Source organism: Melozone crissalis, unplaced genomic scaffold, assembly GCF_028551555.1.
Source record: "Melozone crissalis strain CALT ecotype California unplaced genomic scaffold, PUWL_Pcris_2 ptg000033l_1, whole genome shotgun sequence".
Taxonomy (NCBI): Eukaryota; Metazoa; Chordata; class Aves; order Passeriformes; family Passerellidae; genus Melozone; species Melozone crissalis.
Genome location: NW_026535811.1, coordinates 10,656,756 through 10,674,091, shown reverse-complemented (window position 1 = coordinate 10,674,091; position 17,336 = coordinate 10,656,756). Strand labels below are relative to the sequence as shown.

Sequence of the window (17,336 nt, the reverse complement as noted above, 5' to 3'; positions counted from 1 at the left end):
CAAAATAATATTGGTTGCTTTCTTTTGTTCTGTTTCCATTATTGGAAAATTTTTGTGAATTTCAGGTAGTTTAGAATTGACTGGGATACCATGAATGGCAACAGGACTTGGATAGGATGACTAATGAATAATATCAGGACCATATTTTTCAGAAAATTACTTCCTAGGAAAAGATAGGGTCATATTTAGCTGGACTAATTCCTGCCAAAGGCTTAGTTTCAACTGTGGAATAAACTGTTTCTCGAAAAATTATTCTGAGGTTAGAAGTAAGGAAAACTGCCTAAAGACAGCTGATAGGAAGTGTCCACCTAAGGAATTCAGAGGTTATTTAGGTGACATCATTATGGCTTTAATTACATTACTGCCATCACGCTAGTCTATAATTAAAACCACATTTAATATTTTTATGGATTGCATTCTGTTTATTTCGCATTTCAGTTTCCATTCTCTGTATTTTCTGATGTATCTTGTCCCACAGCTCAGATTTGCAAGCAAGCAGACATTTCAATAAATGTTTTGTCTATGTTCAGTTGAACACTTAAATAATGTAATGAAAATAAGAATAATGCATTTCTTAGTTTTTATTTTTTATTTTTAAGATACTGTCTTTAAAAGGCGATGTCCTCATCATGGAAGTAAGATTGCTTTCTTTAATCACAAGCAAACTTTCTATTTCACAGCATAACAGAAGACCTCAACACCTGAGAAAGTTACTTTTCTATTTTTTTTATACTGAAAAGCCAAGTTATGTTGCTAAGTGAACACAGCAGCTGAAGCTTAGCAAACTGGGATAGGCTCAGCATTTGCTCTAGGCAAATATAGCAAATTACTCATAAACAGCCAAAGTACAAAGTCATCATTACACCTTATTTCTCTCTTCTATTGACTTACATGTTGATTTATCATCCTCTTAAGTTTCCCAGCCTGTTTGTTCATTTAGGAGGGCTCCCCAGATGACTGCTCACCATGCTGATGCAGAGCAGAGACCTGCGGATTTCTGACTCACTGGAAATGAATTGCAGTGTGTGTGTGTGTCTTTGTTTTCATATGTACAGCTTTAAACCAGTTCAGCTTTATTCCAGCAAGTCAGACTACCAAAGTCTGGATTTGTAAGATGATGAGATAGAACTGAATGTTGTCTGAATAAGATTAACAGGCTCAAGGCTCCCATGCCTATCTGGGGAGCCTACAAGCTACAGTGCTGTTACTACAGATAGTAGGTTTGACTTACTAGTAAGTCATGCTAGAGAGCTCTATGCCGTGCAAGAGTATTTATTGTAGCAAGCTGTATTTCCTTATGCTGGCTAGAATTACTTTTAGCCATCCATCTCTGAAATATTGGAGAACACAAATTTATTGTCCCTATATAAATACTCAGCCCCAAAAGTATCTGAACAGCCTAGGATTTCAGAGTGTGCATAATATTGGAATATTCTGGCTATGAATATTATCAGTATGCTACAATTTTCTACATTTTAGCCATTTTCTTACACTATTTTAAGTGCAAAATTACCCCCCTAGCTGTTGCTAAATGTAGCGCTCATTTCCTGAAAATGTTTTAGTGATCCATACAAGCACAATTAAAATAATAAAAACTTTTTCTGTCCTCATAAGAGGTTTTTCATGTACTGATGTTATTTCAGACATTCAATCTTTTGTTCTTTGGTTTTAAGTTTTGCTGAGTGAATTTAAAGATGGAAGTTAGGTGACTACTCAGTACAATTACACATTTAGTGGCTTTTATTGGTAAATGTGTTTGTGTAAAAAGTCATGTAATAGATGACTCTTTCTCATCTATATTGAAAGATAATAACATATGCAGAATCTCACTACAGAAAATACTGTATATATCTTTTGAGTTTGTTGAAATAGATCCCTAAATTTGGCTCTAAATCGCCCATTACAAGCACTAAAAAAACTTATTCCTTATCAGCTTCACTGAGGTCGATGAAAAGAATTAGATAAGGTGCTGTGCTGCTTTTATCATGGAAAAGACAGCTTTGGAGAACATTTATCTTAGAACTGAAATAAAGGTTGGTGATCACTCTAATAATAGGTTGGTGATAGCAAAGTTGCTGTATAAGAGATTTTATTTTTAAAAGGTGTTAAGATCAACTGGGAAAAATTTCAAATGCAAATAAATACCACTATAAATATTCTAATCCTGCAGTGATCTATCATGGAGTAATTAACCCAGGAGAACCACTCAGCTTGGCGGGGGATAATCAGGTTTACAATGCGCGTACTCCTCTGGACATTCCATTTCATTCCCACCCTCTCTTTCCACATGCAAATGCCTTTTCTGCATGCTAAGTGTGTATTTCTTTGCTTTTTTAGATTCAACTAGCTAGAGTCTCATGGCATACATTGTCTATGTCACATGAGCAAAGAAGGCCAAATTAATCAAGACAATATCCAACCATGGCTATTTAATAACAAAATTAGTGAGGTTGTAGACATATTTCATTAAAGTACATGTATCTATAAAGAATTATTTAATCACTGTGAATATATTTGACCACAACACTTAGATCTTTCCAACAGAAAGAAATATGCATTTCAAAAAATACAGCTCTGAATTAGTTTGTAGAATTATTGAAAGACCAGAAGTATCATAAAGTCATTTGCTGCACTTAACAGGCATTCTTTATAGCACATTACTCTCTGATTACAAATTAGTGCTCAGAATGATAATCTGTTAAGTTCATGCCTGAACTTAACCTACCAATTTTAAGGATGAAATCTGGATTCAATTACTTACAAGCAGAAAATTTAACTTCACTTACTTAATTTCTTCTACAGTTTATTTTGCATTCAAGTTCGTTAGGGTTCAGAAAATTTGACTCTTTCTGTAGAAATGCCTCTTTCCTTGCACTCTTGCCCAGATTCAGAATATTAACAGTGCAGTTTTAAAATGACAGTGATGCCCAGAAACTGGTCTGCAATGTATTATAGACTTATGATTTCAGTCCTAAAACACATTAGGAGATCAGACTGGATAATGTTTCCACAGCTTTGGAACTACTGGGGTATTTTTCTTAAAAGGCTACAATAGGTAAAAAGTTCAGTATTTTTATAGACATACACATAGATAAATGTATATATATATATATGGGTGTTTTATAGAGTAAAAATGTTTAATTAAAGGGAAGGGCTCCTACAGAGTAAACAGCATGCTTTAGTAATGTAAATATGGATATATGACATAGTACATACTATAGTGCACAGGTATGTAATTAGTCTGTACTTGATTATTTTGCCTTACAGAGTTTCAACATACATATATATATTCTTCAGTGTTATGTGTGTGCCTTTTTTTTCCCCCTGGTGGAAAATACTCTATATATATATATATATGTATGTGTTAGCTTCTTTGAAGCTACATTTGGAAACTTTTATCATAACTATAATTTGGTTCCAATCTATACTTGAGACTAATTAGAGGTTTTTATAGTTACTTGTACCTATTAATCTAGCTTTTACATATTAATGATAATTTTGAAGTGGAACTGGATCCCTACCTTTTACTCTTCATGTGCTTCTATTCCCACATATTTTACATGACTAAGGATTAAATTATCACTTTGACATAATTGTAATAATAATTTCACTCAACATTTTCTCTCCACTTTTGTGTTTGCAATTAAACTGTTACTTCTCTTTCTCTCTCTCCCTTAGTTACACAGTAAGGATTTTTGAATGTATAGTGTCATCTAAGGTAAGCTTTCATATGGTTCTTGCATATGAAGCTTATGTCTGTTTATACGTCATACAATGTCTGCCTAGTATGGCATGATTTTCATTATGTCACTTAATGAAAATGTTAAATAAGTGAGTTAATTAAATAAGTTAATAAGTTAAATGTTAAATAAGTTAGCAGCATGATGGTTTTATGGCATACAAATTCAGATTTTAGTAATTGCTTGTTATGGTAATTCTTAGTAGTACATCCCATACCTTCTAATGGTGCATGTTTCAATGGAATTTAACAGTGCATGACTTAGAATGATTAATTAGTACAAGTAAAATGCAAGTAATAAAAACAGCATTATGTATTTACAGCAAGTTATTTTTTTATAGGAATATGCCTCTACATAAACAAAATATTTATTTCAGCGTTAACTTCTTTTAAAAATGAATGATTTGTAGCTCGACTTGCACTCCATGAGCTGAAGGAATGCCAAAAAGCTGAAAGAATGCCAAAAAGCATGCTTTTTTCTTTTTTTTTCCTTTTGGTCTGTATTGTGCATCTACCTAAGGTTGGGGGCGAACACTTCTGCCACAATGATGACATTAAATGAGACAGCACAGTCTCATAATCACTAGTAACTAATAGCACTTTAATTGAATAATCCTTGTCTTAATAAGGGTTATAAGTCCTTAAAAATCTGTACTCAGCATAAATGTTGTATGTAAGTATCAGCTCAGTTGCATTTAGCTGGAGCATTCAGAGTGTGTTATCTTCACCCTGACAATGTACTTTTGCTTTAAAACTTTTGGTGTGTTCCAGAAAAATCTCAGAAGGTAAGTGCAGCTGTCAGTGGGTGGTTTGCAACTTGCACAGCACAATATTCATGCAGATTTGTAAAGGGAATAGTAATGGTATATAGCTTTCTTAAAGCAATTTACACCCTTTGTCTAGAGAAAAGGCAGATTCTAAAGTTTTTAGCAAAATATTTATCTTTCTCTCACTGTTTCTTCCAAACATCATCTAATTTAAATGAAACTAACAGAAATATCGGTGTTTAATTTTCATGGCTTTTACATCAGCGGCATGGGGCATCCACAACCACTATGGGCAACATGTGCCAGGGTCCCAGCACTTTCACAGTGAAGAATGTCTTCTTTTTATCTAATCCACACCCACCCTTTTCCAGTCTGAAGCCACCGCTCCTTGTCCTGTCACAACAGGCCCTTGTAAAAAGTCCCTCTTCAGCTCTCTTATAAGCTCCCTTTAGGTACTGGAAGGTGCTCTGATGTCTCTCTGAAGCCTTCCCTTCCCCAGGCTGAATAGCCCAAATAAAAAATGCAATTTTTAAGTGAATTTAAAAGCAAATCTAGAATGATTCCTCAGACTTCCCCAGCAGACGAAAATTTCAGCTTTCATCATCTCTCTCTCTGGACACTATATCTGAAATCCTGGCTTTAAAAATAGGATTCTTTCATGGATGTCATCCCACTTTGTCATTTTCAAGCAACATGGTAAATATTTTGCTAAATACCTAGAAACCATTTTAAGACTCAAAACTAGAAGGAATTGAATATCTCTGCATGTTTTTCACAACTCATCCTGGTCAGTGTTTCCTACGTTGTTCCCCCTGCACTGACTTCCATCTCTGACCATACTCCACCCAGCGTGATGGAAAGCCAGGAGAGTTATTTGAAGTGAAGCTCATCATAAACTATTGCATGTGGTGAGATAAATGACTGAATATATGATGCCCTAGAAATGAAATTCACCCTGCACAAGAGGACAGGAAAAGTCTGTAGAATACCAATTAAATAATGGGTACATGTCATACTGGACTTTTGAGCAGGGCTGAATTTTACCACATCTCAAAATATGTAACAGGGACTGACTAAACCTTGTCACTTATGCCAGAGAATAAAGGTGCAAAGCTGTTGCTCCAGGGACCTTCACCCTGAAGATTTTCCTGTTTTCCTTGTTTGTAGGTGGGCTTTCATTCTTCAAGCTATTAATGGATGGAGTGCCTCCGCACATCATTGACTCGTATATGCGTGAAGTGCAGGCAGACAAAACTGAAGGGAAGTGAGAGTCCATCCACAGAGCTTCCTCCACTGCACTGGAAGCTGGTAGCAGAATAATAACATTTTAGTTCTTGCAACGACAGAAAAACATGTGCGGTGGGGGATTTTATGACCTTTTTTTTTTTTCCCCTTAATTGTCCTTTTGTTTTCCCTACCTGCTCTTACTGAAAAGAAAGAATTACGCATGGATTGCTTTGAGGTTGAAATGAAATGAACTGAAGACAACACGCGTTTTGTAATGTTCGGCTTTATTTTCTGTTTGGTATCGTGTTCTGGTTTTTAATGAGGAAAGAGGGGAAGCTGTGTAACAAGCACAAGGAAGCAGTCAGTCTGTTCTCAGTGGTACAAAGCATATCTTTCTCAGACTGGAAGTACATGGATTAGCCAGTAGATGTGCAATAAGATCCTTGGAATACATACCTCTGATAATGTACCTTATTCACCCGAGAATTGTTTAACAGAATATGGTTTTACTATAATGTAACTAATGCATATGTAATTAATGATCATTAAGCTGAACATATCTTCCTATAGAAGTTTTGATTTCCTAAATCCAACCCACTGGTCTCTCAACTTAACTGAAATTGTTTTATTTAATGTACAATAAACATGAAGTGTTTAAGATCTATTAAGTTTTTGTTGACTTTTTTTTCTGTCTCATTTTACCACATTTCTTGTTTTATTTCCACTTACAGTATCAGCAGCCCAGTGGGCTTACACCTTAAGATACATGGCACAGAATGTGAGGGGATAAATGCTATCAATACATGCAACTTCTTATCTGTGCATTTTTCAATATTTTATATGTGATAAATGCCAGCCATGACGGCTTTCACCATTCTGGTTCCACTCCCTTTCCCCAGTAATTCATGGAGCTCTAATAGCCATCACATCAGAAAAGGGACTCAGACATAGCAATGGTGAGTTCACTGTGCATGGCAAAAGTGCCTGAGATAAGGAAGAACAGCTCCATTTCTTCTCCAACTCCAGCACCATTAAAATCCAAGTTCTTTAGGAGAGGGGCTGATTGTCCCCGAGTCTCCAGCAAATCCTGAAACATGAGAGACACAAGGTCACAAATATCCTGGCCAGGCTGTCAGTTCCTTATTGCCCTGACATTTATTTACCAATTCTCACTCTGGCTGTACAAACAGGGCAGGTTATGTGCTCACTGGCTAATGACTGATCTCCAATTAGGGTTTATAAAGATAAAGGCCTACTTAGCTCAGTAGTACACCACAAGATGTTTATTTGATGTCGGCGCATTTTCAAACACGCAGCAGTCAGTAATTATGCAATAAAAACAGAATGTGTTACTCTGAACTGCCACACCTGAAGTGGTGTTTTCACAGCTGTGCTCCCACTTCTTTCGCTTTGGGGATCTGAGTGCATTTTCTCACATTGTTCTGTAAATCTTACTCTGATCGATTAGATAGATAGATAGATAGATAGATACTTTTTTCTCACTTTTTATCTTAGTGATTTCTTCTGTAGTGCTACCTGTGCAGGGAAGCAATTCTGCATTCCCAGTGATCCTGGACACCACTCCACACCTCACCTGCATTTCACCCTGCTCCTGCCAAAATCAATCCTCTCCTACACATTCATTCACACCTATATGTGAAAGAAAGCAACACAACTACTAGGGAAAGCATTTCATACAGGATTAATAATTTCTGTTTATTCTGTATCTCACCAGTGAATTGAGATTCCCTTCATGTATTTTGAAGCACAGAAAGCTGCAGGAGAAGGTCAGTTTGATTAAATGCCATAGAGATTTAAGCATTAAGTACATGGCCCACATTTAAAGCAGTATCAGTCTGTTATATTCAGCACCAAAAGCTACAGTTTTTGTGAGTTTCTGCTTGTCGGTAAGACCAAAAATGAAGCACACAGCAACCTGCACTTTGTATACATAACATTTACAGCTTCAAGGTTACATTTATCTGCCTCCTCAGTCTTAATATCCCACACATAACAACCTGGAAGCCCAGCATAACCTCAGCTTCTGCAGGCTCTCTGTGGATGGAATTAGCCACTCTAATTTCTCCCAGATGCCAGCGTTGTTAAACAACAAGCTGACCTAAGCTCCTTTTCCCTGTGTGAACAGTGAGCGTTGTACTCAGCTGCCCTCAATTCCTCCCCCTGCACCCCCTCGGGCTGGGGATGAGAGGAGGGGGCATTAACCTGCTCTAAATCCAGGCTACACCGAGCAGCCACCACTCTGGATCAAGAGTTAACCGACTTTCAGAGAAATTATTGGATGGTGTGGGACAGGACAGGGATTTCTAGTGATTTAAAACAGGCAGCAGAACCTTATTGGGAGAATAATAGAAAGAGAAGTTTTGGTTTATGACAATTTGCCCTATAGGATTCTCCAGGAATGATGTTTGGTGGATGTAATAGTGACCAAACCCAAAGAGTTAGGAAAATGTTAATGAAATCAGCAACTAATAGCAGTTTAGGAAAATAAAGAGATGCCAAACAGCCACTACAGGAGAAGCAACTTAGAGGCACAGAAGCAACAGAATATCAGGCTGTAGATGTGACATAATACTCCAAAGAAATTTCTCCAAAGCTACAGGGATTTCCAGGTAATTAATGAACCTCAAAGAGACCTAGAAATAACAGAGGGCAGCAAATACATGTAAACACACATAGATAGACACACGAAGATGAATCAAAGTTAATCTAAAATATTTTAGTTTATTTTTAATGAAGCCAGAAGAAAATATCTGGTCTTCTCTTGGCTCCTATTTGCTTTCTCTGCCCATGCAAGGTTATTTGGTATATAAATGTAGAAATACCGCTACATTCTCAAATTTCTATATGTGGATCTTGACATGGGCACTGCAGTTACCCATGTGAATTAAAAGAGCACAGCTACTGCCAGCACACTTTTCCTTTACTGAAAAAAAATCTCACAAATATAAAGGAGAGGAATAAAAAAGAGACAAATAATCTTTAAAAGATTATTTAAATTAGGCTATACTGTTAATAAGGTCTTTATGAAGAGTCAGAATTTTTAAAGTATTCCTTTTATAAGAAATATTTTAAACTTCCTGAACTTCCTTTTAGTGGGGAAAAGTGTAATATTAGTACATTTTACAGAGCATTGTGAAGGGACTCTCACTTAGTCAAAGTCTTTTGTTGCATTTTAAGATTCTGGAGCAAAAGGCATTCTATTTTAAGCACAGTGTACTTACTGTCACTTGACTTTCATGTCCTGCTTTCCTGACTGACAGGTAAAGCTGCTGCTTTGGAAGCAAAACTGCATCTTGAATGCTGAAGAAGCACTAGAAGACTAAACACACTGGACTTAAAATTCTGTGCTCCCTTATTCTATGCTTTGTGGATGAATGCTTTTGAAATTAAAACAAACAGCTCCTCAAGCCCAGTGATAAATTCAGTAGGGAATCTGTTTCTTCCTCTAATGTGGCACTTTGCCAGTTACTTTCCCCTCTACTTCTTTCTCCAGTTTCTCTCTTCCTCCAGCTATCCAAAGAGCAATCTCTCCATAAATACCAGTTCTATTATGCTCATTGACCACAGTGGTGCACAGAATATTAAATGAGACAGAGTTTTACCTTCTTCCAAATGTAGTGATGCCAGTGGACTGGGGATCTGACTGGTTGTGAATCTGCCAGATTTCCCTTTTGCCATTCTCCAGTTGGCTGTACTGAGCCTTTCTTTACTATATTATATGTAAATCCAGACTATATATTCTCCTTTACTAACAGTTCCTATCCCCTCTGCTTTGGCCTCTAAAGACAATTACTGCATCACACTGTTATTAATGATCTGTAAATTAAATCAGCTGATGAATGACATAGCACTTGGAATGCCCATAGCGCACCGTAGGATTTGGAAATCACCACTTAGCATGTGCCAAGCATTCCTGACTCTTGCAATAGAGAAACCTACTCAAACACATTATAACTTTATCAGTTGAAGTGAATCAGCTCCCTTTGAATAATAGGAAGCAGCTCTGTCCAGGAAACTGCAGTGTCTGGACAGAAAGCTGCACCCTCTGGCTCACAGTGGAGTAACTTAAAAAGGGAATTTTCAATACTAAGAAGACACCATTGCATGTTGTATTTTTCACTTTCTACTTCAGCTACACAGCTTTTCCTCGGCCTCACCCAGAAACCACACACCTTCCTGGACATTCACGAATGCATCTACAACCCTTCACATGACCAATTCAAATGATTTGATGTGCCACAATTTCTCAAAAGGCACACCTGTTTTGAAGCATCCTCTCTAAGCAAGTCAGGGATGTGAAGAAAGCCCTGTGTAACACCGCGTGCAGTTGCTCCACGACATGTTAACACTAGAATTCCCAGGCAATGGGGAGGGATCCTTGGGTGATGCCGTGGGGCCACCGTCCCTGCAGGCACTGTCCTGCTGGCAGCAGGGATGTCACCTGCTGCTCAAACCCTGTCTTCATGCTCTGCTCCAGCAAAAATCCTTCTGGCCACCTGCTGCGTGCAGCCCCTCTGTATGATAAAACTTGTGAAAGGGAGGTGAGCCGAAATCACGGGTGGGAGCGGCACTCGTTCACCCCGCCGGGTTGAGAGGTGCGCGCACGGCCGCCTCTGCCCGGGACAGCCCCGGCCCTGACCGCCCGCGGCCTGCGGAGGCGGCGAGACGGGCCCTGCCGGCAGCACCCGCCCCGACCCAGGGCTTCCCCCCGCCCGGGCATCCCCAGCTCCGCACGGCGAGGCGGGGCCGGGGGAGCTGTGCCCGCTCCGGGGCCGGGGCCGTGAAAGCGCCGCGCGTTCGGAGCCAAGGAGCCAAAGCCGAGCCGGGGGCGAAAGCGTTCGCCGCGCGTTGACCGAGGCGGGGGCGGCCGTTCCCCTCCGGCCAAGGCGCTGTTGGGCGTCGGCTTCTTCCGCCGCTGCCCCCGGCTCTGCTCAGCCCCGCCCCGAGCGGCGGCGGCGGCTCCTTGACCCCGGTGCCATGCGTCCCGCTGGCGTGGGCATGGCCGTGTCCTGGGCGCTGCCCGCGCCCCTCAGCCCGACGCAGCTGAAGCGCCTGGAGCAGCACCGCTACAGCTCGGCCGGGTGCTCGCTGCTGGAGCCGTGGCTGCAGCCCTACTGGGGCTGGCTGGTGGAGCAGGTCCCGCGGGGGCTGGCGCCCAACGCCATCACCTTGGGCGGCCTCCTGCTGAACTGCCTGACGGCGCTGCCGCTCATCGCCTGCTGCCCCAGCGCCACCGAGCAGGTACCGCCCGACGCGGCTGCAGCCGGGCGCGGGAGCCGCGGCTCGGCTCGGCTCGGCCCGGCTAGTGCCTCCCGGCGGTGCCCGGAGCCGGGGGCCGTGCCCGCCGCGGGTGCGGTGCCCTGGCACTTCGGGCTCCACCGCAGCGACACGCGTGGCCCGTCCCTCGGCACGGAGGGTTCAGGCAGGGCTGCGGGGCTCTGCTGAGCAGTCAGCGGAGCGGCTCGCCCTGTGGGGCAGCAGGGGTCAAGCCTGAGATGGGTGTTAAATTTGGAATGGCAAAACGCTGTAGGGATCGCGTGGAAGGACGAGGGTCCCCGCCCAGAGGGCCCCGTGGGGCCGCGGCTTTGGTGCGGCGGGCGCTTGCTCTGCACTGCGCGCTGTGGGGCGGAGGGCACGGCCGGGCTCACCTGGGACGGGGACCCCCGCCTCCCACACAGCCCATCTTGCGTTCCATGGCCGGGTAGGGAATGTCCCCCCTTGTCACACAGGGGCCGTGGGTGTAGAAACAGCGGCAGGTCATGATGGAGGTGCGGGATGTACCCAGGAGCAGGGCAAGGCTGGACCACGAGACACTTGGGCATCAGAGCTGCGGCTGGGCTGGGGAGCAGATGAATTTGCTGACAGCTGCTCAAATGTATCCCTCCTTGTGTGGGAAACTTTAATTGCTTTGACTTCTGGAAGGAAAACAGGCTTGTTATCGTGGGCAGGTGCTGCTCTAACTTGACCTGCAGTGCCTGCAGTTTCTCAGTCAATTTCAGGAGCTCCATCAGAGCCTCCCAGCCTGTTGCAAGTTTCCCATTGCGGAGTCTTTATGGTGGTTAGAGTGGAAAATAGCAGAGGGAAATTGCTTTATGTGGGTAAAATACCTTGAGTAAAATACCCAAATACTTGGTATTACCCAATTACTTGGGTAAAATACCTTGTGGCCGTTGTTTTTCTTGTGTTCTGATGGGCTTAAATTCTAACAGCAGAGGTTGGCAGCTGGTTTGGACTTTTTAATACCATAGCTTTACCCTGGTGAGTGTTCTTGTCAGAAGAACATTACTTTTTCTCTAGTTGCTGTGCCCTTTGTGTTAGCAGAGGTGTTTGTAGCAGACATATCAGGAAACTGATCCAGATCGAAATTAGCTTTGGTTTGGTCTCACCCTGACCACTCCCCTGCTACACATCACCCTGTATAGGCACCCAGGCAGTAAAAGAGAAGACAAAGATGACAATGAATGGTTGGTAACTACAGATGGTCTTCTAGTCCCACTTTCAGAATTAAAATGCTTGTGTACTGCTACCTTTAGCTTAGTTTTGTGATGAAAATATCAGTTGTGCCAGCTATGTGTCTGAATGCTCATTTTAGCTTTTTCTCTTTGCTGTTCAAAACTAAAAGCAGAAAGTAAATTTTACCCAAGTTATTTTTCCTTTGGGGACTCTTGTACAAAAAGAAAAAAAGTTGTGTTGCAGATATCCAGGGAACTATTCCTTCCAGGAAAACTTAGGTTGGATTTTAGGAACTTCTCTGTTACTAGCTGGATTTTATAAGAAGCTGTAGTTTGGACTACACATTTGTGTTCAGATATCAGTATATCCTTTATAAACATGCAGTGTGGATCCTGTTGTTTTGTTTGTTGCCTCTGCTCTGTGAGAACAGCCCTGATTTTCTCTTGCTGCGTCACTTAGAAGCATCATGCTCCCTCCAGCTTGTTTAATGACTCAGCTTGTCTTCTGCCTAAGTTGAGATCATGTTTCTGGATGGCTTTTTGAAAGAGCTAAAGCTGTTGCAACCCTGACAGGTGCTGCATGCACTGTTGTAATACTTGCTTTGTAATTTTGACTGGGATGTGTTGGCTGGAAGGGATGGGTGGAGCTGACAATTATGTTAAAGATGCTTGAAATCACAGACTGAACTAATACCCTAGTGCACTTCAACAGCACCTCTTTCTATCATGAATGTATCTCAATCACCTGGACAAACATCACGGTGGACAAACACCCATTGTTTATAACATTGTTATAGTCTCACAGGTAGGAGCCCTGAATAGAAGACTTGGATAAAGTAAGAAGCACGTTTGGGTTTTGGTGTCGGGTGTTTCTTTTCAGTTGGTTTATGTGGTTGTTCCTTATTCCCTAGTCAATCTTAAGTGGGCCATTTTGGTTAAGCATTTATTGAAAACACAAAAGTCCTGATATTTGTACAAACCATCCAAAACAAGACTGGTAGTTGAAATCCCTCAGAGAACAGCGGCTAACAGATGCTTAGAAATGAGATCTTTCTCCATTATATATACACCTGTATATATAGACTTTTCCAGCTGCCAGAAGACTGTGGTTTAGCGGTTTCTTTGCAAGGGATTCTGTTTGAGTTACTTACTATAAAGCAACTCACAGATCTGTTTCCCCACAGACACTTTCCACCTCATAATTTTGCCTTCTGAATTAGTTGTTCTGAACTTGTTTGTATTTTCCACTTACATTTTGTCCTATTGCAGTGATTTCCATGATTTCCCTTCCCCAATGAAATTAATGTCTCAAACCACAAAATGCTCTCTTGTTCTCCTAACATGGAGCTGTTATTTTTCTATACACTATCCTTTTTATCTTCATCAGTATCAGCAGCTACTGAAAACCTGTTTGTTACTGACTGGCACAGTATGTTTTGGAATTAGAAAATATTGTTTGCTTCAGTAATATTTCCTTGCCTAGCAGGAACATGAATTTTGTATCACTGCCTCCTCTAAGTGCAAGTCTCAACATAAACTTTCTTATTTACAGCTAAATTAGAAGGTGCACCCCTCAGGCATTATTGTAACCATGATTCAGGTGCACATTTTTATTTTCCTAATCTGTGTAATTTAGGACAGCAATCTATAAAAACAGTATCCAGGTGTGGTGGTGGAGAGGACACCACCTGCACATTTCATGTTCTGTGGAGTGCTGAAATGTTGTTTTCACTGTGTCTGCAGCCTGGGTTGTGTTCCTAATTTTTTTTTTTTTTTTTTTTTTTTTTTTTTTTTTGTTATTGACACTCATTGGGAAATATTTAGGAATGAAAACTCTTGCTGACATTAAGTAAGAATAATGTGTATCTGGTGCATTAGAGTGCAAAAGGAGCACCTTTTAGGTGAGGATTTCTATTTCATCCCCACCATAAGACAATTCACCATAAGTGAATTGTTTTGCACTAACTGCCAGCAGACTCTGAAGCAGCTAGTCAGTTCATAAGGCTTTGCAGGGGAATCTTGCATATCCTTCCCCTTTCTGGGGCAAACCAGGAAGAAAACTGACTAAATATCATTACATTCTTAAAAAGGAGAAAGGGAACTTTGATCCTCTGTTTTCATGGTTGCTCGTGAAGGGGTCTGGCTTTGGTAATCCTTCAAGATCAGCCACAGGTCCCTCTAAAATCATAGAATAGCTGGGTGGAAGAGACCTTTAAAGGCCCTCCTGCCCAGCCTCTCTGCCATCAGCAGGGACGTCTTCAGCTGGATTGGGATGCTCAGAGTCCTGTCCATTCTGACCTTGAATATTTCCAGGCATGGGGCATCCACCACCTCTCTGGGCAACCTGTGCCAGTGTTTCATAGCCCTCATCATAAAAAAAAAAATCTTTCATATATTTAGTCTAAATCTGCCCTCTTTTATAAAGTCATGTAATTGTAGAATGGTTTGAGAAGCTAGAATTTCAGACAGAAGTGCATCATGTAATTATTAGATTGTATTGAATTATAACTATTTGAAAATAATTCTTGTAGCACTTACAGCATGATCTAAGCAAAGAGCTGGGAACAGAGGAAGACAAGAAGAGAAAAGGATGGATTATGGATTTGCTTTTTGGGCAGTGATAGGAAAAGGGGGCAGGGGCCCAAGGGTTCTCCTTCAGGGAGCTAAGGGAAGGAAGGGAGGCTTGTGGTGGCTAGCTCTGTAGGATTGTTCAAGAAATGGTGTAGTGAGTTTATAAAAGGGGAAAGTTTATACCTTGCTTAAATGTGCTGTTTAGAAAGCCATATATCCAGGGCGACAGAGCAGGGAAGGGTCTGAGTGCCTTTACCTGGCTCTGCTTTCAGCTGTTTGGAGGGAGAGGAACACTGGTGAGATGCTGTCTCTGCCTCTCTCTCTTTCAAAAAAACTTAAAAAAAAAACAACAGCAAACCCAACCAAACAGCTGAACCATCTTTAAAATGAAAGAGGCCTGCCAGAGGGCAGAATGAAAGGAAGATATTGACACGTATGATATTATGTAAACAGCAGGGACACAGCTGAGCTTTGTGGCAGAGTAGAGAAGCGGAAAAGAAGTTAAACTGGAGCAGCTGGTATGAACAGGGCATGTGTGTGTAGGGGGCAGGGGAAGGAGAGCATGAAGGAAAAAGCATTACCTGACTTGGCAAATAAATGTGAAGCACTGAGGGGAGTGGGAGATTCAGCCAAAACCCACAAGAGGGGAACAGGTCAGTTGTGAATGGGAGAAGGAGGTTATTTGGCATGAAGTAAGGAGAGCAGGAATCCTGACACAGAAGGATGAGAGCTCTCAGACAGGGCTTGTTGGAGAGACAAGGATGTTAAAGGAATGCAGAGAGTCCTTGGTATGCATGAAATGCACTTGGACTATGGTACAAATAATTATTTGGTTATTTTATTTTTCATCCATGCTGTCTTCCCTGCTGTAGCTCAGGTTTGAACAGCCCCTTCCCTCTTCTTGCTGTTAGTACAATTGCACAGTGGTTTGTGCTGAACAGAAGCGTGGGAAATGAGCCATGTTTAGGGGGAAGTCCAGTCAGAATGTCTCCCTCTGTTCTGGCTCTGGTCCACAGAGGTGGCATGTAAACTAGGGCAACACTCTTAGGCGTGGATGGAGGAAGTGAGATTATGGCTAAACGTGATGAGTAATTAAGGAACTGAATCTTTAAATACAGCACAAGCTTGGCCTGTTGAATTCTCTGGATTTGAGAGCTGTGCTTGAAACAATTTCTAAGAGGTTTCACTGACACATGTAGTCTTTTGCAGATGTCCCTGCTCTTTTGTGGGGTGGAATCATGGGAGTAGAAAAATGCCTGTTGTTCTACCCCCATTTTTTCCTGAAGGAGAGGCATGTCACACATACCTGTCAAACACTTCTTGTACATGGCTTTATTTTGACATGCTCTGGGTTAGCAGATGACCAATTCTACTGTATAGAATCTGTGTGTGACAGAATTCTGGGGCTGTAGCATTTTCAGACACCCCTTTGAGCATCCCCCTCTCCCTCCCTGCCTCCTCCCCCTCAGGTTTCTGTTCTCTTCTAGTTCTGTGAGAATAGCACCTAGGTCTGGCCAAATAATGCATTTGCTTGGGCAGGATATAACTTTGGGCAGAGGTAATAAACACCTCATCAGTGAAAAGCTGCTGATTATTGGGAGCCTCCTGACCTTTCTGCTTAGCCATGTCAGCATTCTCAGATGCTCCCACTTCTCTAATTTGAAAGCTACTTGGGTCCAGTGTGGGAAGCCATCAGGGGACATCCCTGGATGGAGAGAAGGCAAAGGAGATAGCAGCATGAGCTGTATTGGGAGGGTGGATATCAGAGAAAATCCATGGTTATTAGGAACCTGTGGTGATTTGGAAAACTGTGTTTTACCAATTAAAACATTAGAGCTGCTAAATGATAGTTGATTACAAGTGAATTTTGGTTCTTACCACTCTGGTTTAAATTTGAAGTCAAGGCCTAGGGATTAAATGCTCCAGATAGTGTTTCTAAGCTCTCTGACATATGCTATTCTTACTAACATAAGTAAGAATTCTTTTTCCTTTCTCTTTAACCGTGGGGGATCCTGATACATCTGCTACAGGTGCTAATGGATACAGATGATCCTCATTGGGAAACAGATGAAAATGCTCACCCTTTGTCCAGATCAGCAAGGGGCAGACAGAGTGCTTGAGGGACTCTTGCTTTGATTTGTCCCAGTAGGAGCTAATGCAAACAGACTTGGATTAGTCTGAATGATCATAGCTGTACCATAACTTGCAACTGGAAAAAAGCTCCTAATAGGAGAAGTTTGAGTTAAAGCTGATGTATTTATTTTTGCATATACTGTGTTACACTTGCTTTAGCAAGAAGCTAAAGGTAGATCTCAAGCTGTCTTTTCATAATTAATGGAAGTTTGTCACCATAAGGACACCTCACACTGCAGATGGCCTTTGTGGCACTTCACAGAAATACTGCTGATGAAATTGGCTGTGTCTTTCAAACACTCCTTTAAAGGACAGCAGTGCAACCAGTGATTTCTCATGGCCTTTCTGCTCATTGGTCTGGAGCTGCTGTGTTTGAGATTCTCTGTTATTCTCCATGTAAAATAGTTATTCTGAAAGCCAGTGTAT

General features: G+C 41.5%; 2 protein-coding genes across 3 annotated transcripts in view; both read left to right on the top strand.

Annotated features, from left to right (window-relative positions):
- MYBPC1 (myosin binding protein C1) overlaps window positions 1-5,774 on the top strand; it is a 48,890-nt gene extending 43,116 nt beyond the window's left edge. Inside the window, exons 32-34 of the mRNA XM_054281795.1 lie at window positions 2,171-2,229; window positions 3,679-3,685; window positions 5,674-5,774. Of these exons, the coding sequence (XP_054137770.1) occupies window positions 2,171-2,229; window positions 3,679-3,685; window positions 5,674-5,774 (167 nt within the window). The remainder of the gene's footprint in view (window positions 1-2,170; window positions 2,230-3,678; window positions 3,686-5,673) is intronic.
- A 4,964-nt stretch (window positions 5,775-10,738) lies between these two features.
- The window catches only part of CHPT1 (choline phosphotransferase 1), a 20,330-nt gene continuing 13,732 nt past the window's right edge, over window positions 10,739-17,336 (top strand). For both annotated transcript variants that reach the window (XM_054282152.1, XM_054282151.1), the window contains exon 1: window positions 10,739-10,995. In XM_054282152.1, the coding sequence (XP_054138127.1) occupies window positions 10,753-10,995 (243 nt within the window). In that variant the 5' untranslated portion in view covers window positions 10,739-10,752. The remainder of the gene's footprint in view (window positions 10,996-17,336) is intronic.